The 14493-nt window shown below is 43.9% G+C and overlaps 1 protein-coding gene across 1 annotated transcript in view; it reads right to left on the bottom strand.

The window, feature by feature from the left end:
• LOC148542184 (gamma-aminobutyric acid receptor subunit rho-2-like) overlaps window positions 1-14493 on the bottom strand; it is a 186987-nt gene that overhangs the window by 47389 nt on the left and 125105 nt on the right. The window contains exons 3-5 of the mRNA XM_088470792.1: window positions 7643-7710; window positions 6704-6927; window positions 1423-1505 (exon numbers count right to left, since the gene is read on the bottom strand). Coding sequence (XP_088326918.1) covers window positions 1423-1505; window positions 6704-6927; window positions 7643-7710 — 375 coding nt within the window. The remainder of the gene's footprint in view (window positions 1-1422; window positions 1506-6703; window positions 6928-7642; window positions 7711-14493) is intronic.

Consider the following 14493-nt stretch of genomic DNA (forward strand, 5'->3'; position numbering starts at 1 on the left):
CCCATCCGGAGAAGCCTGGTGGGTGTCCTGAGGCCACCCCAAAAGGGGGGGGTACTGTCACGGCCAGGGTATTTCAGCATGGCGCTAGGCAAGTGTTACCTGTGAGGTCATTGTGGCGCGAGCTGTCTGGTGGCGGAGCTGGTGTCTGGCGGGGGGCTTTGGCTGCACGCGTTGTTGTGTGGGCCTGTTGTCACTCTGCGCTGGTAAGGCCTGGCGGCGTCTCCATTCCGTTTGGCATGGGCGCTGCCATCTTGCCTTCTGGCCATGTGATGCGGCTGGCCAATCCTGGTGAGTCACATGTTCCCTCCGGCCAGTAACAGCACGGCATGGGGTATTTAGGAAGGGTCAGTGCCTTCCTTCTTTGCCAGTGCAACGTGTATCTCAGCCTAGCTGAGAGGGAGTTCTCTGTGCTTTCCTGTTCCTGTGAATCCGCTGTCTGCCAGTCTGCCTGTCAGCTCCTAGTTCCCACTGGACTACCCCGCTACCTCCATCACCCTTGCCCATACCTGAGTGCCTGAGCCTGCTGACATCCTGCACTTCAGTTCACTATCTGCAAACCTGGCTTGTTTATTTTCAGTTTCACTATCTGCAAACCTGTCTTGTTTTTTTTCAGTTTCACTACCTGCACACCTGGACTGCTCTAATTGTTTCTACCTGGACATTAACCCTTTTGCTCCCACCACAGAACTCTTGTGCACATTTATATTTTCCTGGACTTTTATTTACTGCCACATTATATGTCCACTCGAGCACTTATTAAAAATCCTAGTTTTATTTACAAATCTGCTTCTGTTATTGCTCCTGCTACCACCCCGGGTCCACAAATAACCCAGAACGTAACACACATTGTATGTGGATGGTATCTTGGTTCCCTTGTTTCTACTTCTTGCTTGCTCTTCATCAGACATAGAAGACTGGAACCACTTTATGTTCCAAATAAGTAGTTGGCTTCTGCTTTCTCTAATAATATCCAGTAAAATATCACCCTACGAGTAAGTAGTTTTGTTTCCTAAAATAAAAGTTGTCCCTTCTTTTACAGCTATCAAACATAATGATAGCAAATTATTTTTAGAGAGAAAAATTCTGCAATCATTATACCTTCATATTTTGTCTTGTTCTTTTGCACACAACCACTTCTTGATGAGTAAAATTGTATATCATATCCATTGGTGGTGTTATATCATTTAAACAAAGGTTAGTACTGTATGTTAAAGACTCTGGTGCAAATATAGGCTTATTAATTTGTGCAAATATATAACTCAGCAATTGTTTGATAGGGCCCTTATCTTCTTTACACTGTTAATGTTGGCAAAAAAATGTAAAACCTTGAATAAAGAGGAAATGCCTGATGGAAAATGAGAGGTGATACTGTATACTGTATGAAGATTTCAATGCCTTAAATGAATATACAGGAATACCCACAGCTCTCAAGCTCCAAGGAACAAGTCTGTGTATCCAGGGGGAATCGACTGAAGTCCATGTTACACATCGCCGTCACTGTGATTCTTTGTATAAATAAATAAGAAATGAGGTTAATACAATATGTCAAAATACGTCCTTACACAATTCATACAAATTTATTGGTCAATTGTTTGCAACAAAAAAAAAATGTGAAATGTAAAAAATTTAATCATCATATGTTCAGTTTTCTAAGGGTTTTCTAACACTGAACTTGCTGGCTGGGCCAGAGGGCAGGGTGCCATCTGATCCCTGGGCCGGTATGATTTCTGTGCCAGTTGCTAGTTGCCAGCCACCGTTTGCTCCATATGCATCTAATGGCCGGGAAACATGCAGAGGCCGCTTGGTTATGTTACAAGAGTAATTAGTGTGACCGACCACGCTGATTATCCTTGTAACAAACTGTGCGACCGGGGAGCATCCTCTGTATGTTTACCGACCACCAGACATGTACCTAGGGTGCAGGGGCGTTTCTAGAGAGGAGTCTCAGTGCAGTCTCAGTCACAGGCCCCCTCCTCTCCGTCTGGCGGCCGACTGCGCACTGAGCGGTGCGTGGCCAGCACAGCACTTATAGACTCTGGGCACTAGAGTGTGCCCAGAGTCTATAGCGAATGCGCAGGTCACCGGGAAAATGGCCGCGGTGGCCATTTCCCCTATACTGCGCATGCGCAAAACAATAGGAAAATGACCACATTTTCCAGCCGTTTTTAAAGGCGCAGACACCAGAGCCGATGTGGGACTCCAGAGAGGTAAGTTTTATGGGTGCAGTGTGTGCGGTGTGGGTCCCCCCTGGACCCAGGGGCCCGTGTGCACCGCACACCCTGCACCCATTATAAATATGCCCCTGTTAGGGTGGTCACCCAGAATGCAAGGCCCCATGTGGGCGTCACGATGGCCACTTGTCCTAGCCTGCCCACGATGGCCAATGTCCTAGCTCCATTTCCCACCGCCGGCGCCACTTGCTGCTGCCGGCAATGCTGCGGACATCAAGTAAGACATGGCAATGTTAGCAACGACCAGTGGGAACCTGCACTGTATGGAGAGAGACTACTGCTGCTGGAGTGAGAGTGGTCTGGAGGAGCTGCCGAGCTGCAGCACAGAAACAAAGGAGAACAAAGGAGAACTCCAGAGGAAATTAGGCTCCTGCAGGAGAGGGAGCAGTAAATGAAAAATACTCAGATGGGGAGAGGTGCACAATAATGGGTATACAGGTGGGAAGGGGGGAAAAGCAATGGGTATACAGGTGGGAAGGGGTGCACAGCAATGGGTATACAGGTGGGAAGGGGGAAAAGCAATGGGTATACAGGTGGGAAGGGGTGCACAGCAATAGGTATAAAAGTGGGGAGGGGTGCACAATAATGGGTATACAGGTGGGAAGGGGTGCACAGCAATAGGTATAAAAGTGGGGAGGGGTGCACAATAAAGGGTATACAGGTGAGGAGGAGGGCACAGCAATGGGTATACAGGTGGGAAGGTGCTTCAAAGCAATGGGTATACAGGTGGGAAGGGGTGCACAGCAATGGGTATAAAAGTGGGGAGGGGTGCACAATAATGGGTATACAGGTGGGAAGGGGGAAAAGCAATGGGTATACAGGTGGGAAGGGGTGCACAGCAATGGGTATAAAAGTGGGGAGGGGTGCACAATAATGGGTATACAGGTGAGAAGGGGGAAAAGCAATGGGTATACAGGTGGGAAGGGGTGCACAGCAATGGGTATACAGGTGGGAAGGGGGGAAAAGCAATGGCTATACAGGTGGGAAGGGGTGCACAGCAATAGGTATAAAAGTGGGGAGGGGTGCACAATAAAGGGTATACAGGTGAGGAGGAGGGCACAGCAATGGGTATACAGGTGGGGAGGGGTTTCACAGCAATGGGTATAAAGGTGGGGAGGGGTGCACAATATTGGGTATACAGGTGGGGAGGAGGGCACAGCAATGGGTTTACAGGTGGGGAGGAGGGTACAGCAATGGGTATACAGGTGGGAGCGGGGGGCAAAGCAATGGTTATACAGAAGGGGAGGGATGCACAATAATGGGTATACAGATGGGAAGGGTTGCACAATTAAGAGTATACAGATGAGGAGAGGGCCACAATAATGTGTATACAATTAGGGAGGAGGTCTCAATTAAGTGTATACAAATGGGGAGGGTTTGCACAATAGATATACATACACATTATGCCCATTTTTCATCACAGTTTTTTTGAAAGCCGTGGGGGGGGGGGGGTTTGCTTGTGTTGCCCCCAGGCTGAAATTTGCCAGCCAGCTCCTGGCTTTGAACATAGACTTTCGCTGCCATACCAATCAAAATGACACAGGGCCTGATTCAGATTTGCGAATAGAGTAAAGGTGGCCATACATCTGCGACGGATCATCACGATGCAGGGATGCGATCAGAAATTTCCGGTCGCCCATCGGAAATTTCCGATCACCTACTATCGATGTTCAGCGATCCATCGCCGGATCGCTGACATTTGACATGTTAAATGTCAAAGATTTGACGATTGCAATCATTTTTTGATCGCGATCGTCAAATCGGCAAAATCCAACATATTGGATTTCTGCGATCCTGGGTTGCATCATCGTGGGATTGCTGCAATCCATCGCTGATGGATGGGGCCCATAATAAAGAGCAAGTAACTGTGTATCTTGGTAAAACCATGTTTCACTGCAGGTGGGGGAAGATGTAAAATGTGCAGAGAGATTTAGATTTGGAAGTGGTGTGTCCAAACTGAATCTAAACTGCAATGTAACAATAAAGCTGTCCAGCATTTGTGGGCTACATGCAAAAGCAGCCGTATTTACCCTGCAGGTAAAAATAATGTATGTATTTGCTCCCCTTGCATTGCAACATGGTTTGTCCAGATACACAGTTACTTGCTCTATCTTACTCTGTTCCCAAATCTGAGGGCCTGATTCAGACCCGTTCGCGAGCGCTGAGTGCTCGCAAGCGGGTCGATGTTGCCCAAGTGCGCATGATGGAGGCGGCTCCGTCGTGTGCATGCGCGAGACCCGAATAACGACTGCCAAGCCGTCGTTATGGGTCTCGCACCAAAGGGGGTGTGCTGTCGATGGTGATTGACAGCACGCCCCCTTTGGTGGGCGTGTTGGGGGCGTGGCTACCCAGACGGAGGCGTTCCCATGGGAACGCCTACCGTCTGGGGCCGGCCCCACTGACATCACTAGTGATGTCAGTGGGAGTGCTTTTGGCTCTGATAGAGCCAAAAGCATTCCAGGGATTGCGGCAGCGAGACCCTACCGCAAGGGTCTCGTCGCAAGCCCGATGGTCACGATGGTCTTGACCATCGTGACCATCATTTTCGCCGCTCGCTATAGCGGTCACCCACAGCTATGCGAGTGGCCAGGAGGCCACTCCAAAAAGTAGGAGGGACGTCCCTGATTCAGAGCGAGCGCTCTGTCAGAGCGTTCGGCTCTGAATCAGGGCCTGAATCAGGACCACATTCTCATTTCTATTTCAGAGGAACGGTTTCTATATTGTGCAAATGTTTCTTACAGCAAAATGCATTAGAAATAATTTCATTTCCACTAGTTATGCAAGATTTTAACAGATAAAACAAATGTAAAGCCTAAAGTCAAGGGAACATTGTAAAGCAATTTCAACTAGTTAAATACATAATAACAGTACATGTCAACAAGGTTTGTTGAAAGAAGATACTGCACATAATTACATTTTACCATGTAATATTTAATATAACGAGCTTCACCATTGAATAATCATAACTTAAGGTGGCCATACATCAGACACCAGATTTTGTGATCCGGCCATGTGATGGGAAGTGCCGGCGTTTCCGGGTGGAAACGCCGACCTCCCACCATCGATGTTCTGCGATCTGTCGCCAGATCGCAAGACATTTTCCATGTTAAATATTGGCGATCGCGATCATTTTTTGGTCGCGATCGTCAAATCGGGAAAATCCAACATGTTGGATTTCTACGATCCCGCGATGCCGGGTTGCAGCATCGCTGGATCGCGGCAATCCATAATACAACCATTACTATTTTGGGGTTATTATTGTATTAGATGTTCATAGTCTTTTATAGGAAGTGTTTATACTTTATATTACTGTACATCCTCAGTAAAATATGTTTTTAAGTTAAGTATATTTTTACACATTTGCTACTACCATATAAAAAAATATCATTCATATTATATATCATTCTAAAATTCAGTGAAATATTTATCTCTGTGGCTAAAGAAACCGTTTTTTCAGAAAGTCACACAAAAAAACAAAATAAAAACTATATAAGTAATAAAAACTGTCATTGTTTGATTTGGAAAATAACTGTTTACACACAGTAACAATCACCAAGGCTTTCCTCCTAAGTCACTGTGGCAATGAGGATGGGGAGTGCCAAAGGCCATATAAGGTAAGGCAAGATTCATTCATGTACAAAATTACAGGAAAATCCCAGGAAACACTTCCTAAGCATTTCAGATTATACATTGCATATTTCTAAATACTTAATATTTACAATTAGCTGGAGAAACCTGTTACTAGGTGGTCTATTTACTAAGCTGTGTTAGGAGATAAAGTAAACGGTGATGAAGTACAAGTCAATCAGCTCCTAACTGTAATTTTTCAAACACAGCCTGTGACATGGCAGTTAGGAGCTGATTGGCTGGTACCTTATCTCCGTTCACTATTATCTCCTAACAAAGCTTACTAAATAGTCCCTCAGGTGTCACAGATCGCAGCCTGCTCACCACGAGCAAGTTGTTGTTTCTGAGTCCTACAGCTGAGCTCCCTGCCCCTGGGATACCTGTGTATCTTCTGTATACCTGAGCATTGAACCTGGACTGGACTTTGACTATAGCTTTCTGTTTGCTCCCTCAACTTTTTTCTACTGCTGTTGCCATATATCTCTGAACATCTGTCACAAGACTGTTTCTAAGGGGGTATTTAAGTATCTACTGATATATTTGTATGACCCTAGGAATATATATATATATATATATATATATATATATATATATATATATATATATAATTAGTCTGCACAGACAATCTTGTTTGATATATATATATTTATTTATTTATTTATTTAATTTTATGTATATAAAATTATCTATGAACATTTTTGTCATTTGGGGCTGGCTGGGTTGCAGGTTCCCCTGCAAAATCACCTTTGAATAATGCATTTAATTAACATAAGTTGCAGTAATGTGCTTATTTTCCTCTAGGTTTCAGAATAACAATAGTAAATAATTTACAAAGAAGCAGTTACCTCATGCTATAAAGAACGTGTCCATCAGGATACACACGCAGCATAATGTTATCTGTTGTTGTATCGTGAATGAAGGACCTTTTAGAATGCACAAAAAAGACATCGGGAACCCATATCTTCTTTACAAGTCGGCTATCAAAGGTCATACTCTTATTGGTGGTGCTAGGAAATGACAAACGTTCATCTTTCCAGTAGTGTCTCAAATATAGGGTCATAGTGAAGTCCTGATAGGAGAAGATAATATGGAAACTGAACAAGTTTATTGTAAACCCTAGGTTCTCAATTGTGGTACATGTGATAGATGTACGGGATAGTTCAGTCGGTAAATGTAACTGAAAAACTAAATGTATCAGTATAAAAATATATGCAAAAGGAGTATTTTTAAAACATACTATATAATGGTAGATTTACAGAAAATTGAGGTGTTGCGCACACAAACCTATCAGATGCTAGCTACCATTTATCTTATACATTCTAGAAAATTATAGGTAGAATCTGATTAGTTGCTGCAGACAACACCTCCACTTTTACATTATAAGTTTTAGTAAATATATCCCTTAAATGTTTAAAACATGTGGTTGCACTCACATTACGAGTTATTGGAACATATTCCACGCATTACAAGATTATTATTATAAATGAACACAGTTTAGAAGGTACTCAGTAAAAATGTATTTACACACAGTGATGGGCAGAAATGATGAAAATGTTGAAAGGTGTTGTTCTGACTAACAAGTCTATAATCGTTACCCCTCCATTTCCACAAATAAAATTTTTTTATCAAAATATTGCAAATATATTCTCCCGAATTTTGAGGTGTAGTTATGCCTTTTCTTTAAAAAAAAAATATTTTAAAAATGATAAATTTAAATTAAAATAATAGTAAAGTGGCATTATGGTAATATTATTTTTCAAGAAGCAACATTAATTAAAGCCTACCATATCAACTTCAGATATGCTATCCAGACTCTCAACTTGTACATCGACCCCAACAGGGATTGCAGGACCTGCAATAAAGAAGAAAGACTGATGTTTTATTATTTACTGTAATTTGTGACATTCTATGACCCTTAAGAATTACATTCAAAATAGTTTATTTCATATTGTGAATATAAACGGATAGTACTCATATGCTAAAGTAATTATTTAAAGCAATACTGTTATTGTATTTTAAATTGGTAAATGTAGAAATAAATAATAGAATGGGTATGCACAGCACGCTCAACATATGACAACTCAAATATATACTAACAATTGAAACGGGGCACGCAAATTAAATAAACAAGAAGTAAGAAATGTAAAAACCTATATATAAGAGACTAACTACAGGAGGTGCACAAGATAGATCAGAAGCGTCCAGGTGCAGTGGTGCATGCAGGGGGGTTTCTGAGTGTCTAGTAACCCCACCTGATGGGCTGAATTTTTTTTTCAGAGAAGGCGGCAGCTGTGCCTCCATCTCAGCACAAGCCGTGACTGCAATAGCAATCATGGAGTTGAAGCTACAGTGAGCTCTGATCAACAGAGCTCTCTGCATACAGAATGTCCGGGGGGAGCTGCTGCTCATGCCCAGCCATATCAGCTCCCTCAGTCCTCACATGCAGAAGCCACCAGTCTCCTCTCACGGTATGTGTATATCTATATGTATGTATGTATGTGATATGTGTATGTATGTGTCTGTGTATGTATGTTTCTGAGGATGTATATACAGAGACGCTTTAAGCACTCCGGCGTCGCAGTAGACAGTGGCACTGGGCCAGAGTCTACCATGCATGCGCAGGTCTCCAGGAACATGGTGCCCACACCGTGTTCCCGGGACATTATTACTGCGCATGCGTGAATCACCGGGAAAATGGCCACGGTGGCCATCTCCTGGTGATTTCCCAGTGATGCAGCGCCAGGCCGACGGAGAGGTAAGTATATGATATTGGGTGCAGGGTGTGCAGTGCGTGGGTCCCCCTGGACCTAGAGGCCCATGTGCATCGTACACCTTGCACCCATTATAAATATGCCCCTGTGTATATATCTGTGTGTGTCTGTGTGCAGTATGTATGTCTGCATGTGTGTGTGCTATGGGCCTGATTCAGACCCACTCGCGAGCGGCTGTCCGCTCGCAAGTGGGTCGATGGTGTGCACTGCGCATGCACACGACGGAGGGAGCTACATCGTGCGCATGCGCGAGATGCGACGAGCGAAGGACTTTCCTTCGCTCGTTGTGTCTGATCAAAGGGGGCGTGCTGTCGATGTTGATTGACAGCACGCCCCCTTTGGTGGGCGTGCCGGGGGCGTGCCTCCCAGACGGGGGCGTTCCCAAGGGAACGCCTACCGTCAGAAGCCGGCCCCACTGACATCACTAGTGATGTCAGTGGGAGTGATTTTGGCTCTGATAGAGCCAAAATCACTCCGGGCCTTGCGGTTGAGAAACTCAACCGCAGGCTTCGGCTCACAGTAGCGATGGTCGCGATGGTCAAGACCATCGCGACCATCATCCTGCACGCTCGTATATGCTGTGGGTGGTGACCCACAGCTATACGAGCGTCCAGGAGGACGCTCCATAATTATGGAGGTGGGCCCTAATTCAGAGCGAGCGCTCTGAATCAGGGCCTATGTGTGTATGTATATATTGTAGAAATCTGCTGACTAAGGAATGACTCTTCACACTGGTTGGCTTAGTCAGATGGCTTCTTTACTCATCACACATGTTATAACAGCACATTCACATACATGAGATGACTTCTTGACACTCACTAGTAACAGGCATAAATATAAATAGTAGCTATAAAATAATAGCTGAAAGATATTCAGCTGCTTTGGGATAGGCGCATAGATGACCCATCTAGCCAATTCATGCATGTACACTGGATTTGAAGATCAAACTTGTGCTTTCAAGTCCTCTTAGTAAAGTTAAAATAGTTTTAAAATGTGAGACAAATAAAAATTAACATATATTAAAAGTTCACACATGGAAAAAATGCTTTGTTCATAAAATAATGACATTTCTATAATTTTCTTTTTTCATTGTCACCCTAAAATGGCGATCACAGAAGATGAATTGCTATGATCCTTATTGTATAGTCTTCCCAATGCTTTGGGAAGACTATATAGAGAAGCTATTGCTGATGGTACCCTGAGATCTATAAGACAAGCTCTATCGCTGGTGAAGGGTTGGGTTCGGGATGCCAGCACTCAGGATCCCAAAACCGCCATCCTGAGTGGGTCACAATCCCAACAGAAGGAGGTAAGTATACTACCCATACCCTAACCCTCCCTCTTTGCAGCCTAAATCTTACCCTACCCCTTGTAGCCTAAACCTAACCCTCCCCCCCCACAGCCTAACTCTAACCTTCCCCCCCACAGCCTAACTCTAACCCTCCCTTCAGTGCTTAACCCCTAACCCTAACCCCAATATTTACTGTCAGGATGCCGGCGGTCAGGATGCTGGCACTGAGATCCTGACGGCGGCATTCTGAACGTCAGTATCCTGACAGCCGGGAAAATATCTACATCCCGCTGGTGAATACCCCCATTTTTGCCAACCATAGGGCTTTTTGATATTTGTTTCCTGTTTTTTCCAAATGCTGTTTAGCTCCCAATGAGAATTTACAAATAGGCTACCCAAATTATCTTTTGGTTGAAAATTGCCTTTTAAAAGTGTCACTCCAGGTCCTCCATTCAATATAATGGCATCCACTCTGTGTACTGTGGGCTAGTATTTTGTGTTCTTCATGACGGTGTATAGCAACTTGTGGGGGGAGATTTATCAAAGCTTGGAGAGAGATAAAGTGAAGAGACATAAGATAACAAGCAATCAGCTCCTAACTGTCATTTTTCAAACACAGCCTTTAAAGTGACAGTAACTGATTGGTTGGTATTTTATCTCTCTCCATTTTATATCTCTCCAAGCTTTGATAGATCTCCCCCTAATTAGTTCTGTTTAATGTATGTATCATTGCTATAAAATAGCAGGTACAATTTAACAAAGCACTACTCAGAGAACAAAGTTAGAACTTATAGTTGGCACTAAAAGAATTATGTACTGTCAACTATAATTCATGATATGGACTAGAAATTAGTATAAAGAGATAGTTTACAGACAAGAAAGGATTACTGACATCTGTCTACACATCATGAAAGACAATAAACCTTTAAGTTCTATATGGATAAAAAAAAATGTAAGGTCTTTTATCAGTTGCCAAGATGTCTTTTTGTGATCTAAAATCAATTTATGAATTCATCCAGGCAGGTCTGCAGATACACACAAATGTTGCTATAAGGTATCTGGCAATACTCAATATGTGCACAATAACATTTAGCCAATTTACTGCAGGGGATGTGAAGACCTAAAATAGCACAGTGCTGGAAACTCAGATATCTTTTTATGACATATCCAAGCTTTACTATTACGTTCCCTCTTTTCCATCTTTGATTCAACGCTATTTACTTTTATGTGGCCAACAAAATCATCTGTACTAATAATAAGGTCATTCTTCTCTTGCAGCAGATTCACTGAAGCTGAAACACAATTGTACTAATGGTCTTTCTTATTACTGTAAAGCATGTCATTCCCAGATAGTCTGTGCGATTTATTCACACTGGAATTCACATAGATATGACATCTCTTGAAGCAAGTTAAGGCTACAGATGTAAACAGGCCTGCTATATCACTATGTTTCATATCCATGCACCAACCTGTTTACATCAGGTGGAGGAGGGGATGGCCCATGGGCAGAACTATGGGAGACATTAGAGGCGCCAGCGACTGAGTCTGGGGGCAGATCTTTGGTAGAGCAACTTCCCGGCATGTGTAGCAGTCGGCAGTAGACTGGGCATTTTGTGATTGATTTATACTTCCACAACATTAGCAGTCTTACAGTATCATGACTCAAAATCAGTCCTCAAAGCGCCAACATCAGTTGGCTTTCGCCTCCATCAGAGGTGTCAGGAGGGCTCCCCACCCTACATCAGATGACTTTCGCTTCAATTTGGAGGACTCTGAGCCTAGCATAGCTGTATATACCCGAAAAGGGAGAGGGGAATATCCTGCAAATTGACTTTAGTAAATAGGCCTAATAGAAGCAAATTCACATATTCTATATTAGTGTTTTTGTGCATATGTATAGATAGATAAATAGATATGAGATAGATAGATAGATAGATACAGGGCCAGATTAACAATGGGGCAGATGGAGCTACAGCTCCAGGCCTCCAAATAAAAATAGGCCCATCAACATGACAGAATGATTACCAGCTGCCTGACTGGCCATAAATTTTAAGTATTTAAATAGTTTTTCTAGTCCCCTGTCCCCCCAAAAAAAACAAAATTATGCAATTTTTCTATTTCTATGTAGTTAGGCAGACATTGTGGTCATAGTTTAGGGGGTGTATTCACCAAGGTGACTCTGACCACAGCCACACAGCACCGTTCACAGCTCTTCCCCTACTCAGTATAGGCCCTTGAACATGTTCAGTTCCAGGCCCATGTAGGCCTTAATCCAGCCCTGAATAGATAGATGCACCATATTTATTTTCCCCTTTTTTAGGGGGGAGCCACCAAATTATAACTTGCCTCCGGGCGTCTGGGATGAACTTAAGCCACTGGGATGGCCTAGTACAATACTGTTACCCAACATAGGCAAAGAAGTACAGAGGTAATGTTTCACCAGAAAAGCTTTCATTTATGGACACTGATGCCATTGCCATGGATAGCATACACATATTATTATTATTATTATTATTATTATTACAGTACATTTTATTTATAGGGCACCACAAGTGGTCCGCAGCGCCACACATACAGTAAAGAGTACACAGAACATTACATTACAATACAGTAACCAAAATATAAACCGAACACAAGTAACAATTAGCGATACTGTAATATAATACATAGTTTAAACAGTACTGACAAACAAAGTAACATACTCGGACAGGCGTTCGAACAAAAGAAGTATGTTCCATCAGTTATTACAACGGTACAGTATATTGTCCCAAGGGAAGGGAAAAAAGGGAGGATACCTGAAGCACAGAATATATATGTGTCAGAGAGTGTAGGTCTTATGCATAGTGTTAAGATAATAAATCCCAATACGGGTAAGAAAATTCAAACACTGGAGGTGCTCCCATGAGAGTAAAAGGTCAAAGTTGAAGAGGAAAAGAGAAAGTACTCTCTTTGCTGGGGCACTCACCCTACCCAATATAATGAAGCTAAAACGTAGCATGTATTGATATCAGGGCTGTAGCTAGGGTAGTGCGGCCGGTGCCATCGCACAGGGCACCACAGGTCAGGGGCGCTGTTTGGGCCTGTCAAATTTCTGTTTATTATCATTCTTACTTGTAGCTTCCTCTTATGTCATCCCCAGCATTTCCTGGCCTCTCCTATCTCTTCCCTGGTCCTTCCCCATGAGGCAATTCCCCTTTTTTAGGTGCATCATGTCCCTTTGAAAAATGAGGGGGGCGCCAATGCTCTTTCTGTCACAGGGCACCAAAAAGTCTAGCTACGGCTCTGATTGGTATGTATAAAAAAAAAACATCCGCATGAATGCTATAGTGAAAAGTCAAATACAAATATATTAAAAAAACTTTTGATTCACAGTGACCCCAATTTTCCACCTGAAAAATGGGCATCAGCTGTCTATCTTCAACAATCTGGGATGCAAATAGTGCCAGATAAATTCAATCAGGTGATAAAGCTATCATAAACCAGGGTGAAAACATGACCAAAAATTCTGTTAAATGAATGGAACAGAGGGCCTGATTCAGACCCGGTCGCTAGGCTGCGTTCGTACACAGCCGTCAGCAGCCAAAGTATCCAAATCCCGCGATCGCTAGCAAGACATTAGCACGCCCACTATGTTTTGCCGTGCGATTGCGATATGAAATTAGACGCCTACCAGCCTTACATAAGACGCCCACTTTCCCTTAGTAACATACATCATCTCCAGGAAGTGTAAAACAATTGGAAACATCGAGTAACATCAGACCCATACGCAGCACTTGTGGCTGACCATACCCTACCGCAAGCACTGCGAGTGCTGCTGTGTGTAATTTAGCCATGTAACGTGTATGCTGATGATGCGTCTTAATTATGCACACCCCTGAAATGGTGTTCCAACGCACAGACACACCTGTGTTCACACCACCACACCCCCGTTACCATCGACCACCCCGTCACCACCCACAAACGGCACGTACTGTCACTCATGCTTGCGGAGCATCTGTGTACTGGGTGCGCATGCACACTGCCTCTTGTACGCATGCATAGATTGCAAACATCGGCAGACTGCGTGCGAACGCAGCCTTACGACCGGGTCTGAATCAGGTCCCGAGTTCCAATAATGATTTACGGTACACAGCACAATTCAAACAAATTATATCAGTATGTCAATTACTACACTTGAGATCTATCCAGGGACGTCTCTTCCATTGGGCTTGAGGGCAGCTGCCCAAGGGCCCGAAGCTTCAAGAGGCCCTCCAGCCCCCTGCAGCCGCAACCAGTTAATAAATGTTTTTGTTTTTTTTAAAGGACTGTGGGTCTCATTCAGACCCAGTCGCAAGTGCCAATGCGCTTGCAACCGGGTCGATGGTTAGCCCTGCGCATGCGCAGCGGCCGCACTGCGCGTGCGCAAGCCCTGGAGCGAGAAAGAAACTCTCTCCCTCTGTAGCTCGCTACCAAAGGGGCGGCTGTCAATGTTGATCGACAGCTCGTCCCGTTTGGTAGGCGGGCCGGGGGGCAGTGGCTGAACAAATGGAGGCGTTCCTTTCGGAACGCATGCCGTTTGTGGGTGGCCGCACTG

The sequence above is a fragment of the Taudactylus pleione genome, unplaced genomic scaffold (assembly GCF_031769625.1).
Source record: "Taudactylus pleione unplaced genomic scaffold, aTauple2 ptg000015l, whole genome shotgun sequence".
Classification (NCBI taxonomy): domain Eukaryota; kingdom Metazoa; phylum Chordata; class Amphibia; order Anura; family Myobatrachidae; genus Taudactylus; species Taudactylus pleione.